This window comes from Protomyctophum bolini (genome assembly GCF_963924005.1).
Source record: "Protomyctophum bolini genome assembly, chromosome: 2".
In the NCBI taxonomy this organism is placed as follows: domain Eukaryota; kingdom Metazoa; phylum Chordata; class Actinopteri; order Myctophiformes; family Myctophidae; genus Protomyctophum; species Protomyctophum bolini.
The window spans coordinates 32,812,654-32,832,177 of record NC_137863.1 but is presented as its reverse complement, the minus strand read 5'-3'; the positions used below and the strand labels follow the sequence as shown (position 1 = coordinate 32,832,177).

General features: G+C 42.9%; 2 protein-coding genes across 4 annotated transcripts in view; one reads left to right on the top strand and one right to left on the bottom strand.

Annotated features, from left to right (window-relative positions):
- atg7 (ATG7 autophagy related 7 homolog) overlaps positions 1–4,116 on the top strand; it is a 108,802-nt gene extending 104,686 nt beyond the window's left edge. For both annotated transcript variants that reach the window (XM_080788342.1, XM_080788343.1), the window contains exon 19: positions 1,843–4,116. In XM_080788342.1, coding sequence (XP_080644468.1) covers positions 1,843–1,875 — 33 coding nt within the window. In that variant the 3' untranslated portion in view covers positions 1,876–4,116. The remainder of the gene's footprint in view (positions 1–1,842) is intronic.
- A 3,546-nt stretch (positions 4,117–7,662) lies between these two features.
- Positions 7,663–19,524, bottom strand: part of vgll4b (vestigial-like family member 4b) — a 70,126-nt gene continuing 58,264 nt past the window's right edge. For both annotated transcript variants that reach the window (XM_080788410.1, XM_080788409.1), the window contains 3 exons: positions 16,785–17,142; positions 16,286–16,412; positions 7,663–13,194 (listed from right to left, as the gene is read on the bottom strand). In XM_080788410.1, coding sequence (XP_080644536.1) covers positions 12,842–13,194; positions 16,286–16,412; positions 16,785–17,142 — 838 coding nt within the window. In that variant the 3' untranslated portion in view covers positions 7,663–12,841. The remainder of the gene's footprint in view (positions 13,195–16,285; positions 16,413–16,784; positions 17,143–19,524) is intronic.

Genomic DNA, 19,524 nt, shown 5'->3' with positions numbered 1-19,524 from the left:
AAAGGGATTATAGCTTTCAGAATGGCCTAAACATTCTCCAAATGTCTTCTTCTTAATTCTTCTTCGGGACATGAGGTTTCTGAAAGGATGAGGTTTTGAGTTTCCTGGCATATTGTTGGTGCTAAATTACCCACGTTGACATGTTGAAATTCACTTGTAATTTTTTTTTTTAAACTGTCCCTGGTCAAAGCATAGAAGGTTAGCTTCAGTGGCTAGGGGTCGAACGTCTTTATGTAGTGGCGTTCACATTTCAACTTTTACTGTATTTTGGCCAAGCATCACTCACTCAACTCAATGTGTCGTGTAGGTGTCGATCGAGTGTGTATGTGTGTGTGTGTGTGTGTGTGTGTGTGTGTGTGTGTGTGTGTGTGTGTGTGTGCCATGAGCGTGCAACATTCCAGACGCTGTTAGAGGTATGCGAATTGCGTCTTATGGAAGAAAGCATGTGAAGAATCTGCTACTGTGAGAATACCACTGTTGTTTACTGACACACTATTGCGTAAATCTTCCCAAGCGCACCCCCTCTCTCTCTCTCTCTCTCTCTCTCTCTCTCTCTCTCTTCTATCAAGGGAAACCTACTGCTTCCTCCAAGCAAACCAATTTGCTAGTCCACCAACCAATCCAAATGTTTCCCAAACTTTTGTTTTCATCAGTAACAATTATACAGTTGTTTTTGCGGAAACAACGGTCGGGCGTGCACGGCTCCCGTTTTGCGGTTAGGGTTAGAAGTATAGGTTGTCGGTCTAATGACAGTCGGACCAATAGGGTTTGAGGTAGGTTGTCGGTCTAATGACAGTCGGACCAATAGGGTTTGAGGTAGGTTGTCGGTCTAATGACAGTCGGACCAATAGGGTTTGAGGTAGGTTGTCGGTCTAATGACAGTCGGACCAATAGGGTTTAAGGTAGGTTGTCGGTCTAATGACAGTCGGACCAATAGGGTTTAAGGTAGGTTGTCGGTCTAAGGACTGTCGGACCAATAGGGTTTGAGGTAGGTTGTCGGTCTAATGACAGTCGGACCAATAGGGTTTAAGGTAGGTTGTCGGTCTAATGACAGTCGGACCAATAGGGTTTAAGGTAGGTTGTCGGTCTAAGGACTGTCGGACCAATAGGGTTTGAGGTAGGTTGTCGGTCTAAGGACTGTCGGACCAATAGGGTTTGAGGTAGGTTGTCGGTCTAATGACAGTCGGACCAATAGGGTTTGAGGTAGGTTGTCGGTCTAATGACAGTCGGACCAATAGGGTTTAAGGTAGGTTGTCGGTCTAAGGACTGTCGGACCAATAGGGTTTGAGGTAGGTTGTCGGTCTAATGACAGTCGGACCAATAGGGTTTGAGGTAGGTTGTCGGTCTAATGACAGTCGGACCAATAGGGTTTAAGGTAGGTTGTCGGTCTAAGGACTGTCGGACCAATAGGGTTTGAGGTAGGTTGTCGGTCTAAGGACTGTCGGACCAATAGGGTTTGAGGTAGGTTGTCGGTCTAATGACAGTCTGACCAATAGGGTTTGAGGTATAGGTTGTCGGTCTAATGACAGTCGGACCAATAGGGTTTGAGGTAGGTTGTCGGTCTAATGGCTGTCGGACCAATAGGGTTTGAGGTAGGTTGTCGGTCTAATGGCAGTCGGACCAATAGGGTTTGAGGTAGGTTGTCGGTCTAATGACAGTCGGACCAATAGGGTTTGAGGTAGGTTATCGGTCTAATGGCAGTCGGACCAATAGGGTGTCTAAACTCAAAATGATGTACAGACTGTGGGTATGTGTATGACACATTAGTATTTAATTGAATTGTTTTATCGGACTTGAAATCTGAATCTTTTTTTTGTGTGTGTTTGTGTTTGGACTCTGCAGATCTGGGACATGAGTGACGATGAGAGTATCTGAGGAGGATGAGGATGGACCACGCCCCCACCGCTGTTTGATGACAGACTGGACCCAAGCCTCCGTCCTTTATACAGTCTAGTATGACGGGTGTCGCTAACCAAAAGTAACAGATCTACAAGCTCATGACGCATCACGTGGCAATGCGTTGTAAGCTTGTAGATCTGTAATTTGTTTTGGCAAGCCGACACCCTGGTTAAATGAGTATATAAATGAAGCGTAACATTGTTTCTTGTTATTGTGTCTTATTTTCATTATTATTTGTTTGTATACACAGCAGATGGGAAACTGTTACGTGTCGAAACTAAAAGCACACCTGGGAGTGCAGTCTGGTCCAAGTTAATTATTATCAAGTCTGTATTAACCAAATGGGTTTATCAGTTAGAGCTTTACAAAGAGAACAAAGCACTACTGATAAAAGGACGAGATTAAAATGAGTCTCCCACAGAAATGTCTTAAAAAGAAGGATAAACAACATGCGCGTTATGGTTCCATCGTGACTGCGTCCTCAGCTGAGTTCAGCCAAAGATGTAGACTTTCCCAAAAAAAACAAATTGTCAGTGAGTAATGGTATAACTCTTAACTATTAATGCATTTGCTAAAATAATTGTTTTATCTAAAGTGGAAGCTGAAGTCCCACCAGTGTGCAAGGCAACAGCAGCAGTGTGTGGAATGCTCATACTTATATCTTTATAGTGTAGTAGTGTAAAAGCAATCCATTCCACACAGAGCACACCAAACAACGTATTAACATCTGATCCATGCCTAGTCGTGCATCCTGTCGCGCGAGCAAAAATAGTCAATCTACCGAGGTCACGACACGTCACATTGCGACGCATTTTGAGCTTGTCGGTCGGCCATTTTGGGGCGTCACTGCTCGTCAACTGATATGCTCGGTAGAAACTCTGAGTAAGAGAGATTCACATTTCACTTCATATGAGGCTGTATTGAATGCTTAAGCGAGGTGACTACGTACAGACAGTACTTACTAGTATACTCATTTACAGACTGTTATAATAATATGTGAAATTGGTGATCAACCATTTTCACCTGAGACTCACTTGCGTGTTCTCACAGAGAGAGAATCAATGTGCATACACCCATGTGTATGCACATTGATCCTCTCTCTCTCTCTCTCTCTCTCTCTTGGACGATGTCCGGACTACAACAGACATGGCGTCTAGTGTCCAATCCGGTGTGTTCCGTCTGTGTCATATAACTAATTATTGACCAGTAACAGTATGGAGTTCTATACCTTACACCAGGATCTAAATGTATCATTCCAACAGAAAAGAGACCCACCTCCAAACACTGCAGAGGTGCCATTTAAATCCAAACGATACTAATTAAACATACTCTGTCATACATACAGATATAATAATAACATTGAAAACATTCAAATAAGTCCTGGATTGTAGCATTATTGCTCACTCACTCCAAATACAGGAGCATCAGGTCATTTCATATTAAAGCTGATATAAGCAATAATATGTCAAAATGTTAATTACTTTTTTCTTCTTTTTTAGACAGCCAGCAATGTGTAGAACGCTCCCAAAAATGTAGTCTCTGTGACACATCTAGAGGCCACAATCTGCATTCAAAGATTTTCCTACAAGCTTTGTCGATTGGTCGATTTGCCTGTCTGCTTCCTGATTGGTTAGTCATTGCGACCATGTTTTTTTTCCGACCAATGACGAAGCTTCTAGGAACATCTTTGAATGCAGATTGCGGCCCCTAGATGTGTCACAGAGACAAAAATATGTATTGGGAGCGTTTTACCCATTGCTGGCTGTCAAAAAAAAAGAAGAAAAAAAGGTCATTCAAATTGCTTATAGTAGCTTTAATGTCACTTTTTTGTTGCCTCCACTCCAAGACGTCTGCCCTGTGTTTGTATCAACCCAGTGCCTTTTGGAAACCCCAGACATGCTCCCAAGTCATGGTAGCATATATAGTATACCAAATGTACCATCATCAAAATGGCAGTGCTGTTTCATATGAAAATGGCTTTCTGTGCAATAAACACAACCCACAGTGCCAGACTGCCCTGGAGCTACGTACTGTTATATCACTATACAATGCTCACCGGGTAATTAAAAAAATATAAAAGAACCCTCTAGTTCGGTACTGTACGTGTGCATGCCTCTCTGTTTACGTGGAATTTCCCTTGTGTTTGTAAAAAAAAACTAAAAACTGGTAAGGTTAACATGTATGGACAATATTCTAAAACGACAAAGGGATATTTAATCACCAACTGGAATAAAATGTTTATTTTATGAATGTCCCTTTTTTTCATCACTAATGAGTTTTATAGATAGGATAATTGATGCAGCTAATATTTAAAGAAGAACGTTGTCACTATATAAACAGGATTAGTTGCCTAGTTACTATATCATTTATATGAACAAGGATAGTTTCATATACTCTATTGGTGGCACTGATATTTAAAGAAGACACTATAAATTAGAATAGTTGCCTATATTTGACAAAGTCTCATGGCTGGTAGCTTTTTCAACATTTCTTAATCCCTCGACTTAGTACCTGAGTTGCTCTGTACTTGGACCACTAATGACTTAGTACCTGAGATGTCTCCGTACTTGGACCACTAATGACTTAGTACCTGAGTTGTCTCTGTACTTGGACCACTAATGACTTAATACCTGACTTGTCTCTGTACTTGGACCACTAATGACTTAGTACCTGAGATGTCTCTGTACTTGGACCACTAATGAGTTGTCTCTGTACTTGGACCACTAATGACTTAGTACCTGACTTGTCTCTGTACTTGGACCACTAATGACTTAGTACCTGAGATGTCTCCGTACTTGGACCACTAATGACTTAGTACCTGAGTTGTCTCTGTACTTGGACCACTAATGACTTAGTACCTGAGTTGTCTCTGTACTTGGACCACTAATGACTTAGTACCTGAGTTGTCTCTGTACTTGGACCACTAATGACTTAATACCTGACTTGTCTCTGTACTTGGACCACTAATGACTTAGTACCTGAGATGTCTCTGTACTTGGACCACTAATGAGTTGTCTCTGTACTTGGACCACTAATGACTTAGTACCTGACTTGTCTCTGTACTTGGACCACTAATGACTTAGTACCTGAGATGTCTCCGTACTTGGACCACTAATGACTTAGTACCTGAGTTGTCTCTGTACTTGGACCACTAATGACTTAGTACCTGAGTTGTCTCTGTACTTGGACCACTAATGACTTAGTACCTGAGATGTCTCCGTACTTGGACCACTAATGACTTAGTACCTGAGATGTCTCTGTACTTGGACCACTAATGACTTAGTACCTGAGTTGTCTCTGTACTTGGACCACTAATTACTTAGTACCTGAGATGTCTCTGTACTTGGACCACTAATGAGTTGTCTCTGTACTTGGACCACTAATGACTTAGTACCTGAGATGTCTCCGTACTTGGACCACTAATGAGTTGTCTCTGTACTTATGCAACTAATGGAAAACAGATCCCTAAGGGCTACATTTTCGTCACCTCTAAACCCCTTATCCTTAAACTTCTTTGCCTTTTTTTACTATTTTGAAAAACATTTTTGAATAGTTCAACTAGCCAATCTACATTGACGCATTGTGAGCTTGTAGACTGGCCATTTTAACTATTCAAAAATGTTTTGCAAAATTGTAAAAAAAAAAAAAAAAAAAAAAAAAGGCAAAGAAGTTTAGGGATAAGGGGTTTACGGTGATACGAAAATGGAGCCCTACATGTCTTACTTAAATAGCCGATCTACAAGCTCACAACTTGTAGGTCTGCTATTTTGTGCCAATACTAGAACCCCTAGAATATGAATGCTAGGGTTCAAGTGGTAAATACTGTATGATGGTATTATATAGTACAAAAACTGCACACACAGTGAGAGGTTCACAGTAAGAAATGACCCACACTATTAGACTGTGGCTTAAAAGCACTTTATTGTTCATCAAGGCTACTTTACGTACAAAAAAGGTGGCCTGCCAATACCTTTTTTAGTAGGAGACACAGAGCCACAGATTGACTGCTCTTTGATACAGTTTAGTAGGAGACACAGCCACAGATTGACTGCTCTTTGATACAGTTTAGTAGGAGACACAGAGCCACAGATTGACTGCTCTTTGATACAGTTTAGTAGGAGACACAGAGCCACAGATTGACTGCTCTTTGATACAGTTTAGTAGGAGACGCAGAGCCACAGATTGACTGCTCTTTGATACAGTTTTTGATAGTTTTTTACAGGTTTCTAGTTTCTACCATGTCAGAAAAAAACATATTTATATTCATCCTCCACCGCTGTTAGCATCAACGTTTCCATTTTAATGTGCTACTTTGACGGGGCATTTTGTGACTCTAGATACATTAGAATAGATAGTATGTCAATACAGGTATTCAAATTAATTTACCCCAGCAATGAGCAACAAATGCATCTCAGCCAATAGACAATTCAATAAGTCCCAATGATTAACACTGAGGCGCAAACACACAAACCTTATGTTTAGATGCAGTTGAGAAACTTGATTTTGTTATGAAGTTAACTTCAATCAAATTTGTTTTTTTCCACAATCTGGGACTTAGAAGTTTATCTGGACAGTTTGGTTTGGTTTTATTGACCAAAGGCATGTTTAGTCAATCACGAGCAATGTATTTGAATTTTGAAATAGAATAGAATAGAATTTGAAATATAATATTACAGTATTGGTTGAAATGATTGATATAGCATATAGGCTACTGTACATATGCTGCAGTGGATATTTAACCCGGCCTAGGTTTGGGGGATGATTTCAAATCAAATTTCATTGATGTTTCAAATGGAATAGATGGAAATGAAATCACTCGATTCTGATTATATTTATTACCAGTGGTGGAAAGTAACCAAGTACTTTTACTTAAGTACTGTACTTAAGTACAATGTTGAGGTATTTGTGCTTTACTTGAATATTTCCAATTTCCAGTACTTTTACTTCTACTCCACTACATCTCAGAGCCAAAATTTGTACTTTTACTTCACTACAATTATTTGAAAACTTTAGTTACTAGTAGTTACTTTGGAGATTTTAATTTTGATTAGAAAACATACACTATAACCACTAGTATAACACCCTATACATTTCGGCCATTTGAAAATAGCCGATCTACAAGCTCACATTGTGAACTTTTAGATCTGCTATTTTCAATAGATTTTGTATACATTTTTAAACTTGTGAAATGGTTAATTCTGCACAATGAGTGCATTTTCAATTCCGTACTTTTACTTGTAACGAAGTAGTTCTAAATTACAGTATTGGTAATTTTACTTAAATAAAAGAATTGAGTACTTTTTCCACCACTGTTTATCATACGGATGAAGTTGTCTTTGTGCTGTTGTTCATTAGTCTCATCTGTCAGATGTGACCACATTTGACCGTGCAGCCTCCAGCTTTTCACCAGAGGAGAAAAACTGAATTTATTATTTTTTTATCCAAAATGAGTTAATAGCACAGACAGACTCTTCACATACTAGAGCATGTCTGAAATAAATGTCAGAGCTGAAATTGACATGTAAATTTGAAATAAATGCTTAAACATGTAGCTAGGTGTAATGTTAAGAGTCCAAAGAAGTGAACCTTTCAAGCCTGTTTCTCTGCAAGACATTACTCTATATGCCATATCTCCAAAACTGGTGGGTCAAACTGAACAAGCAATATGTCAATTTGAAGCTATGATTCCCTGCTTTCATATGACATGAAAAAACAAAAATTCAAAGAAATCCAATGTCAGTCCCTCAGTAAAATGTGGTCACAGATGGTTCAACGAGAGTATTTATTCATTTTGATGTTTGAACAGATCAACGGAGAGACCGCCATAGAAGCTGTTGTCACAGACACACCAGTGGCGCTATCTTAGAGTATAAATTAATCGAGATGGCACCGGGAGGAAGCCCTGAGGCGAAATTGACATAGTGGCCGAATTTGGTATTGCAGCTCAAGCCAGCGCTGGGCCGTTGACTATCATTGCATTGTTATTGGGCCGATGACAAGTGAACGCTATGTTTCATAATTCATACGTGAACGCGCGCAAATGGCGCAATGATAGTCAACGGCCCAGCGCATTCATCTTATTGGGGCAATCCATCCCATAATGCACTCTGTTCCTACCCGGAAGGAGGAGTGAAATCACCTCATGCACTTTTGAGCAACTTAATGCAAGTGGATGGTAGGAGGAATCCGGTGCCGTCTCTATTCATATATACTCTAAGGGCGCTATCAACGCAGTTTCATACATTTCCTGTGTTCCTGCACTTTAACCTTTTTTTTTCTTTCTATCAAGACAAACTCTATAAACAAAAAAGATCAACTTTTTTTTTCACAAAACCAAAAAAAAAAAGAAAATGCATGATTACAATATAAGGACAGGAAAAAACAAAACAATTAAATAGCTACATATCATTAACAAATTAATTGTTCCTCATCAAAAAATACCTACGATTTTTTTTCTCTGTACATTCATTACGCACAGCGTAATGATGGTCTTATAGTTACCTATTATTTAAAAAAAAAAACGTTTTTATTTTTAATTAAGTGATTTTCCTACAGTGTGTAGGGAAGTATGTGTGCCGAAGCAGAGAGAGAGAGAGAGAGAGAGCCTTCTACCTACAGGGCAGTATAGTGAAATGATAATAAAAATGCATAATAAAAAAAAAACCTCACGACACAAAGCCCTTTTCCCTCTTTATCATTTCCTCATGTGTTACTAATTACATCTAATCTCAATCAGGGAGGTTTAGAAAGGGGGGCGGGGGAATAGCATGTGAACTCCCCCTCCTCTCCTCACTTAAAAGTGGAGATAGCGCGCAAACTGTTGAATTAGGCTACTTATTTAAACAAGATGCTATATGTTATACCACGGTGTCACAGACCGATAAATGGCAGATCACGTCTTGAGCTTGTAAAAGCGTGTTACTTTTGGCCCCGCGTACGGTGCCATCCTACGACTAAAGTATTAAATCGGTGCTTAACTCGGGATACTTTTTTTTGGTTGGCTCTGGTTCCACCATGTCCAAAAATATATATAAAAAAATCAGTTGATTGAATGTATGGGCATTCTAATGACATGACAGCTAGAACTCAACGCCTTCTCCACAGAGCTTGAGCTTGTTCTGGCAAGCCATCGAGGCAAATAGCTATACTTGCATATTCCATACATGCTTTATGTCTTAAAAGTATAAGCAGTTACATAACTGAGGTCATATTAATCACTACAGAACCCAGACATATGTTATTAATCACAAGGAGTAGCTAAATGTGAAAGTTGTGGCAGTCGTGTCCAATTAACCATTCAACCAATGGCTATGGAGAACGGAGTGGGAAAAAAAGCAATGAAAAAAAGAAAAGAAAAAAACGTGACTTTCAGAGCATGGGATTTGTCCCCAGCCATACTACATTATGAGTTTCTCAAAGTGTTTGAAGCCAAATACTTGATGGTTGCGTTATAATCTAACGATGATTAAAAAAAACTCGATGTCCAATCTTATTGATTCATAAAACCAACAAACAAAGTAAAATTGCACACTTTGTAATTCTAGGCAACTCAATGTAGCTAGCTGGTGGAACAAGCACAAAACCATTAAGAAACTTAGTTAGTAGCCGGGTGTGTGGATATGGTGATATATATAATCAAAGTGTGTATGAAGCCTGTACAGCGACCCCTACAGGAGGAATGAATGTATGCCACCTTGATACAGGCTCCTGTGTCGAGTATCATTAAATTATGTTCCTCTGCTGCAGCAGCCTAGCTTAACTGCATCAACAACACAATGTTGTTCAGAGGGAGAAAACAATACAAAATAGTTCTGGACACCCAAAGCAAGTACAAAGCAAGTCAACTGCTGAAGGCCCTATAAGTGGAGTCGGGTATGCGATGTCACAACCCAAAACGAGTTGTTTGAAAAACTAGAAATCTTAAAAAGATGTCAACGATGTCTCCCTTTTTTATTTTTTGACTGACGTAAACTGCATTTTAGTGGAAACAATAATTGATTCTTGGCGATTGTTTAACCGCCTGGTGTTCCAAAATGTGGACAATCAACATACCCGAAATTACACTTAAGAGACGAGACCCAGCTTCCCCAAAAGGCGTCTTAGCATTGTGACTTTACAATGGAATGTGGGCGGCTTTTTGCAGAATACAACAGACATGGAAATGTTAGCCTGCTAGCCCACTAGCTACAATTTGACTGATTTGGCTGAAGGATGTGGTTTAGCACAGAGCTAAACATCCGACCTAAAAGGACTTGTTCCTACAATCCTTCAGTTCCATATTTAGCCAAGATCCTCTTTGGGGGAAACCAGTCCCCGAGTGCCTGTCTGGGTGTCTCAGCTCAGTCATGCAGAAGGTTATGTAGCATCCTGTACCACTCGATGGATCAACATCTTATTAAGAAACGTTTTCCCAAAAGCCACCATAACACCATGTGTGATGATGGTCTGCCCCGACGGCAAACAAACCCCTGTTTGGTGGTTTTCGGAAAACACAGCCGTCAACGTTTTTTTTTAACAGAGCCTGTCCGGAGGCTGTCCCACTATAGCTGTCTGTTACCATACTGAGATTACTGAATAACCAGAAAAAATACAAAATAATAATAATAATAATAACAATAATAATAATATGGAGTACAACTGACCCAGCAGTGAGTGTATAGTGTCTACGACTGTTACTGACAACAACAGAAAATAACTAACATCTGAATCAAAGGCTAGTAGTAGTAAGATTGAAATGCCTAAAAGAAAAAAACACAAATAGATACCAGCTATTAAAAATAAAAATAAAGAACATGCATCTGTTAAAGCACTAGTTTACCCATCAAGCCTTCTAAAAAAAAAAAAGAATTCTAAAATAAAATAAAATCTATCAAACCACAGTGTGTAGGAGAAGGAAGGAAACAGGGGGGTAGGAGACATATTATGAACCGAATATAATTACAACAAACACGCGTGTTCAAAGAGTGAAACATAAACACACAAGCACGCACGCGCGCGCACACACACACACACACACACACACACACACAAAGGAGTGTTTGAAGAAAAGAGATCTGAGTGATGTTCTCTCTCTCTCTCCCCTGGTTTGAGAGACTAGACTTTTCAAACCACAAGGTGACATGCTGCAACATCACCCGCATCCTATCCTCCCTGCCAGCCGCTAAGCCCTCCAAACACATCAAAGCACCGTTACGACGCCCAACCCCCGACACACTGGAGCTTGCACAGCTGGCTACTTTGTTTTGTTTTTAGCAACTTTGTTTTGTTTTATACTTTTGGATTTTGCAATCTTTTCCCAACGTGATATATCCCTATACCGTATCCCTCGACACCCTAATTTATCTGACCCGAGGCCAGATTACATAAGGTTCCAACACAGTTCAACCCTCGCTCGGCAACAAGTAGTGCCGAATCAGATTATATTCCCTTCGCTTTATGTAGACTCGTACGGTACGGAGCAGTCTCTATGTAGACTCGTACGGTACGGAGCAGTCTCTATGTAGACTCGTACGGTACGGAGCAGTCTTTATGTAGACTCGTACGGTACGGAGCAGTCTTTATGTAGACTCGTACGGTACGGAGCAGTCTTTATGTAGACTCATACGGTACGGAGCAGTCTTTATGTAGACTCGTACGGTACGGAGCAGTCTTTATGTAGACTCGTACGGTACGGAGCAAGCGCCAACCAGCAGTGGTGGAAAGCAACCAGAGTACATTTACTTAAGTACAATATTGAGGTATTTGTACTTTACTCAAGTCATTCCAACTTCCAGTACTTTGACTTCTACTGCCAGCACATCTCGGTATCCAAACTTTCACCACCACTACATTCATTTGAAAACTTCAGTTAGTACTGTAGTTATAGCCTACTTTGTGGGTTTTGATTATTTACCGTACTTTTAATTAAACAATTTTAGTACTTTTCCCCACCACTGCATGCCAACCAGGACACGAGTTACACAGGGGAGAGTGAGAGAGAACGGGAGCAGTGGCTGAGAGAGAGAGAATATTAAACAGGATAAAAATAGAGGAGTGATCATAAAATGGCTTTTGTTCTTTCGTCTTTTTCCTTTCCAAGAGGGGCCGAGATAAGGTCTGCATCCGAGGTTTCTTTGGTAGCACAGTTAGGTGGGTTGTAACGACGTTCTCCATCTCCGTAGTTGTAATAATAATAATAACAATAACATTAATGTGTTTTTCACGTTGCTTTCCTTTCAAATATCGGGCGTCTCACAATGCAAAAGGCAGTAGGCCTACACAAAACTTGGGGAGAAAAGAAAGAAAGAAAATATAAAGTTAAAGTAACAAAACGAAAGTTTAAAAAAAACGACTCTCCTTCGTCGCTCCAGGTTTTAAACTTTTTTTTTATATGTACACTGTTTTAACGGACAACTAGTTCAGCTCCAAGCTCGGCATGCAGGGTCCATAGTTTTTTTAAAGGGGCACGGTGGAGCCAAGTCCCAACAACGCCGACACATCCCCCCTTCATTTAAAACCACACAACCTTCCACCAACGTTATAGAACTGGACCTTATAGCTAATATAAGTACGTTATAGTGTCAGCTACGCACACAAAAAACCCGGCAGAAAGCGTTCCCGCTTCATGTGGAGCGGTAGATGGGGGTGGGGAGTGGAAACGCTGTCCTGTTTGTTAATTATTGCTTTCATTGATCCTTGTCATGTGGTTTTGGGAGAACAGCCGGCGAGCAGGCCGCCCGGCCCGGCCGCTCCTCCAGGGCGTGGCTCCCCAAAGAAGAGCCAACAACAAAGGCTTGGTTGGGTGGGGGGGGGTGGGTAGGTGTGTGGGGGGGGGGGGTTAGAGCTGGAGGTCGATGCCGGGGGAAGGTCAGACGGGGTGCACGGCGCCGCGTGGGACGGGGACGGGGGGTGGTTTGAAGTGGGCGGGGTTATTAAAATCCAATCTAAATCCCTCCCTCCTCCTTCAGGAGACGACGGACGGCGAGGAGTGGTTGTTGTGGTTGTTGTTGTTGTTGACCGTCATGTGACTGTCGGGGGAGGAGTTTGGGCTGCTCCTCTGGGACGAGGAGGAGGAGAAGGAGGGGCTCCTCCGGTCCTTGTTGTTCTTGATCTGCAGCCAGGTCTCGCCCAGCGCCTTGGCGAAGTGGTCGTCCACGGAGCCCGTGATGGACACGGAGTTGGTGCCGGTGCCGGCCCCCGCGGCAGCGGCGGTGGGCTCCACGGGGGCGGAGGCGGCGGGCTCCTTGTAGTTCTTCCCCAGGCTGCGGCGGAAGTGCTCCTCGATCACCGGGTCCACGCACGCCGTCGTGTTGTTGGCTGCATGGCGGGGGGAGAGGAGAGGGGTACGACATTACGTTACATATTTATATATACAGCTGGGACGTGCACATCAAAGGTGGCTTCAGCCCTTGCCCTTTTACCCCGTCTGTAAATTAGCTGCCCTTTCCAGACCACGAATGCAGCGTTTACTATGGTGAAATAAATGCAAATGCCACTCCTCTCCTTTCCAAGTCTCCTGAACTTGAACACAGTATTTTGTGTTGAACAATTCTCAGGAGGAGAGAGAGGAGAGGGTTACGATATTACGTTGCATATTTATAAAACCACCCCCTTGTGTGTCTTGATAGGGCTGTCACTATAGGGAGGTCATGATCACCTTTTTGTTTGGGGGGGGGGGATCCCGATCATTTGGAAATGGCGTGATCATCGGCCTGATTTACGTCAGATCGAATCAGGAGGGACAACCTTAGCCGTCATGATTTACACATTTTGATTGACAATTATATTGTCACACAAATAATAATTGCGATCAATGTTTTAATTGTGTCTTTGGTGTTGAGCATGTCGGGAACATAATGAATACATGTCACTTCTACAAACGACAAATAACTGCGATAAACTAAGAACTATATAAGAACTAACAAATAGCCGATCTACAAGCTTAAAACGTGTCACAGCGTGGCGTGTTTTGAGCTTGAAGATCGGCTATTTTCACGATAAAGAAAAAATATATATTATGATTAATTGCCATTAGACAATCATGAAATAATTGTGACAGGCCATGGGTCTGATTGTTATACATATTGTTACATACAGTAGGCCTACTCGTTGCTAATCAGTATAGGCCGCTTCGGGAAGACATTTAGTCTCTTTAACATGCAACAATTCTAAAAGTAAGCATGGTGTAGTAATATTCTGAGAAGGAGGATGGGGGGGGGGGGGGGATACAACCAAGAAAGAAAAGCATAATTGTCTCTGACACTAATCTTTGTCTGCCGTTTGAAGTTCCACGCTTAATCACGACGAGGTCATGAGAATCATAAAACAGTCTGCTAAAGTTATCAAACCACCCAATCTGCAAGCCCACAACACAGTGCTGCGGCGTGCCCTGAACACAAGCCCACAACACACAGTGCTGCGGCATGCCCTGAACACAAGCCCACAACACACAGTGCTGCGGCGTGCCCTGAACACAAGCCCACAACACACAGTGCTGCGGCGTGCCCTGAACACAAGCCCACAACACACAGTGCTGCGGCGTGCCCTGAACACAAGCCCACAACACACAGTGCTGCGGCCCACAACACACAGTGCTGCAAGCCCACAACACACAGTGCTGCGGCCCACAACACACAGTGCTGCGGCCCACAACACACAGTGCTGCGGCCCACAACACACAGTGCTGCGGCCCACAACACACAGTGCTGCGGCCCACAACACACAGTGCTGCGGCCCACAACACACAGTGCTGCGGCCCACAACACACAGTGCTGCAAGCCCACAACACACAGTGCTGCGGCCCACAACACACAGTGCTGCGGCCCACAACACACAGTGCTGCGGCCCACAACACACAGTGCTGCGGCCCACAACACACAGTGCTGCGGCCCACAACACACAGTGCTGCGGCCCACAACACACAGTGCTGCGGCCCACAACACACAGTGCTGCGGCCCACAACACACAGTGCTGCGGCCCACAACACACAGTGCTGCGGCGTGCCCTGAGCTTGCAAATCGGCCTTTTCGGCGCGCACGACACCCTAAGCATAACTCTGTATTTGTTGTGGTAATACTAGTTGGGCAGTATATCAAGAACATTTGAGTCTGTTCTGTGCTGTTGGAACTACCCAGTGGTGGAAAAAAGTACTCAATTGTTTTACTTAAGTAAAAGTACCAATACTGCAATTTAGAACTACTTCATTACAAGTAAAAGTACGGAATTGAAAATGTACTTGAGTAAAAGTACAAAAGTATCGGCATCAAAATTAAAGTTACTTAAAGTACTAAAAGTAAAAGAATTTCACAAGTTCAAAATATGTACAAAATATATTGAAAATAGCAGATCTACAAGCTCACATTGCGACGCATTATGAGCTTGTAGATTGGCTATTTTCAAATGGCCGAAATGTATAGGGTTGAAGTGGTTAATGTATGTTTTCTGATCTTTTTTTTTATCTCCATGAAGTAACCAGTAACTAAAGTTTTCAAATTATTGTAGTGGAGTAAAAGTAAAAATGTTGGCTCTGAGATGTAGTGTATTGTAGTAGAAGTAAAAGTATTGGAAATTGGAAATACTCAAGTAAAGTACAAATACCTCAAAATTATACTTAAGTACAGTACTTAAGTAAAAGTACTTTCCACCACTGGGCTGTGGGCTGAACGATGAAACAAAGACAAGTGTAAAACATGGGGAAATAAAGGGGGATTTCTAACCCCGCTTCTCATTAGCGTTGTGTTACGTAAGTCTGTTTTCCACGTCCTGAACACAGCGCTGTGTTTTCTCTGGAGCAGATGCATGTTCCTGAGAGTGTTCCCCACACGGTTCTAGTGGTCATCTGTGTTTCACATGGAAAACCACAGCATTCGAACTGGTGATAATTCTGCATAAAGTAAAAGATGATTTATTTTCCTTTCTTTTTTCTTTTTACTAGAATTATTAACTCATTCGAATCCTACATACAAAAAAAACCCCTACCTAGTCCATTTCTCCCCCTCTATTTCCCATTCCAAGTGCATTTGTCTTATTATGCAACGCCAGCGCCACTATTCCAAAGGCCCCTCAGGTACATATTGAAAGTATTCTCAGCAGGGGTATAGTATAGTATACTAATTATTTCGGTGGGTAGATCTCATTGAGCCGGTCATTTTGAAAGTAGCTCTCGAGTCATAAAAAAGTGTGGGCAGCACCCCTGCTCTGAAGCATTCAGTCAAAGTGTGGGCAGCACCCCTGCTCTGAAGCATTCAGTCAAAGTGTGGGCAGCACCCCTGCTCTGAAGCATTCAGTCAAAGTGTGGGCAGCATGCACCCCTGCTCTGAAGCATTCAGTCAAAGTGTGGGCAGCACCCCTGCTCTGAAGCATTCCCAGAATATAGCGCCACCTGCAGTGTGTTCCATTTTGAACGTACTGTTGTTGCTGCCGGCTCTCCTGAAGTTATTGGCGAGGCCTGAGCAGCCGTTGTGAGTCACCGGACAGTGGGACAGGTTACAGTTGCGGTTGTTGGCCGGAGCGCACGTGATCACCGATGGACGGTTCTGGAAGACACACACGCACACATGCAGGTTAGACACACACACACACACAAAGAGTTACAGCGTTACTGCAGGTTAGGGCTTTAAGCAACTAGTAAATCCACTAGTCGACCTTGTTGGTACTATTTTTTACTGCTATTTTTCCCCCCGATTCTGTAAGCCTCAAGATCAGGTAGATTATAGTTATAGTCACCAATGTACACAGTTTTTAAATGTACAAATATATATATATATATATATATATATATATATATATATATATATATATATTTACATAATAGGTAGTTGTAACATAATAGTCGTACATAATAAGTCGTTTACAAGTCGACTAGTAAACTAGTCAATTAGTCAAAATGAGTAAAAACAAGGACTGACCTGCTGTCGTTCCACGGGGCTGACGGCGGCGTGCACCGTGCCGTGCAGGGCCAGCTGTGCTGCCGTGCTGCTGACGACGCTGCCGCCGCGCACGGCGCCGCTGCTCTCCACCACGCTGTTCTTGGTGAGCGCCAGCGGCTGGTCCATGCTGGCCTGCAGGGCCGCCAGGTGGTGGTGGCTGTGGTGATGGTGGTGGTGGTTGTGGTGGTTGTGGTGGTTGTGGTGGTGGCTGTACAGGTGGTTGGCATGGACCCCGCCCCCTAGTAGGGGCCCGCCGCCGGGCGCCACCGCCCGCTCGATGGGGCTCCGGCGGTCCTTGGCGGCCGCGATGCCGCTGCGGTAATCTCCGTTGGGCTTCCTGCATGGCGGGGGAGGGGAGAGAGAGAGGGGGAGGGGAGAGAGAGAGGCTAAGGTTTAGCAATCGCTCTACAATGCACTCCATCAGTGGTTTTCTTTCAATATTTTTTTCATCCCACGATTTCTTGCAACCCATTTTTTCACCCAGTGTCAATTATCTAATCCTGGGCGCTACAATTCCTCTGCCAACCTGGGGGGGGGGCATGCTTCCTTCTATGCATGAGGAGTCTGCTTCTTTTCACCTGACGGGGAGTTTCCCCGGCCGGACGTAGCGCGTGGAAGGAATCAGTGGTTTTCAACCCTTTTTCATAGCAAGGCCCATGATTACTTCTTTGGCATTTGAGCCACGGACCGCCATTTGATTGAGATTTAGCCTCTCAGAACCCACAACGTAGAATATCTTCGTTATTGTTGGATAACATTTTATCCACAATTCCATGCTGTATTTTGGTACCATTAGGAGAGATAACAGGCCAACATTGATCGAAATAACTTCTACATTCTCTAATCGTGTGTAAACTTCTGGTAAATTAGGTGATGCAGATGTTTAACAATCATTTAACTCTTGAGAGTGTAAAATGAAACCAAATGGACCCCTGAAGGACCACTGGTGGTGGTCCCGGGACCACTGGTCCCTTTATTTATTAATTTGTTTCCTATATATGTTGTCCATCTCCATCATTAAAAGCAGAAAAGCCCCCTAAAGAAAAAAATCTAAATCATCGTTTTCACAATATCAACATGCACAGTATACAGTATACAACGGTATCGCAGAAGCAATACGGTATACATATATCGCATTTCATCATTCCAGTATAAAGGGCATTTTTGTTTGGATTAAAGGATGACTAAAAAAAAAGTCTATGGACCAAACCATTTAACACAATGTGATATATGTGGCCTCGTGCGTAGCCCCTGACCCCCCCCCCCCCCCACCCATCTCCGCTGATCATTTGTAGTCTTCTTCTAATCTAGTAGCTTGGTGAGGCGACATATTGCTCCACAAACAGCAATCACGTTGTTCTGTGCTGCTTCAATGTGGCCTGCCAAAGTGTTTCAGTGTGTGTGTGTGTGTGTGTGTGTGTGCGTGTGTATGTGTGTGAGAGAGAGGGAGACAGAGTGTGTGTGTGTGTGTGTGTGTGTGTGTGTGTGACTGCTTTCCTCCCTTCATGCCGCTACAATGCTCTCCCACAATTTGGGGCCCAGTTACAGGGGAGTGAGATTTACTGTACTCTCTCTCCCCCTCTTACGCTCTCTATCTCTCTCTCTCTCTCTCTCTCTCTCTCTCTCTGTACTCTCCCCCTCTTACGCTCTCTATCTCTCTCTCTCTCTCTCTCTCTCTCTCTCTCTCTCTCTGTACTCTCCCCCTCTTACGCTCTCTCTCTCTCTCTCTCTCTATCTCTCTCTCTATCGCTCTCTCTCTCTCTCTCTGTACTCTCCCCCTCTTACGCTCTCTCTCTCTCTCTCTCTCTCTGATTTTGTACACATTTTGAACTTGTGAAATGGGACGTTCTGCAATATGAATACTTTTACTTTTAGTACTTTAAGTACATTTTGATGCTTATACTTTTGTACTTTTAATCAAGTACATTTTCAATTCCGTACTTTTACTTGTAGCGAAGTACTTCTAAATTGCAGTATTGGTACTTTTACTTAAGTAAAACAATTGAGTAGTTTTTCCACTACTGCGCACACACACAACGCACACACACACACACACACACACACATACACACGCGCGCACACACACACACAGACCTTGTCGGGCGGTGGGATTGCGTTGCCAGGGAACAGTTTGGGTTCCGAGTTTGTTTCTTCCTGTTAGCTACTGATATTCACAAACACGGCAAACAGGAAATAAACTTGGACCCATTTAGAATGTTTATGTTGTCGGCGCAGTGTGAAAAGGTCTATTGTGTGTGTGTGTGCGTGTGCATGTGTGTGCGCATGTGCACGCTGTGCGTTTGCCCGACAGGAACGGTTTCTAAAACTAAAACAATGACGAAAAGGAGAAAGAAAATAAAAATGCTGCAGTGATCCTTTTAAAAGGTTTTGTTTGAGGATGTTTGGAGGAGTACGGTTGTTGCACCGGGCCAGCTGGTAGTCAGGTCGTATAGCAACCTGCCCGGTGGGGTTTAGGCATCTGGAGACAGACCAACCGCCATGCACCGGGTCCAGCTAGCCGGAAATCACAGGAATACAGACAGAGAGAAAGCAGAGCAGAAAGAGGGAGCGAGGGAAGGGCAGGGGGGTGTGGGGGGGGTAGAAGAAAGGAAACGGTGCGTACTGAAGGGACTGAATGGTCCAGACCTTCTACTACTACAAGAAAAGAAGTGAGGTCGGGAATTTCCTTCCTCTGTTCCCAACGTTTTCATTAGGCTCT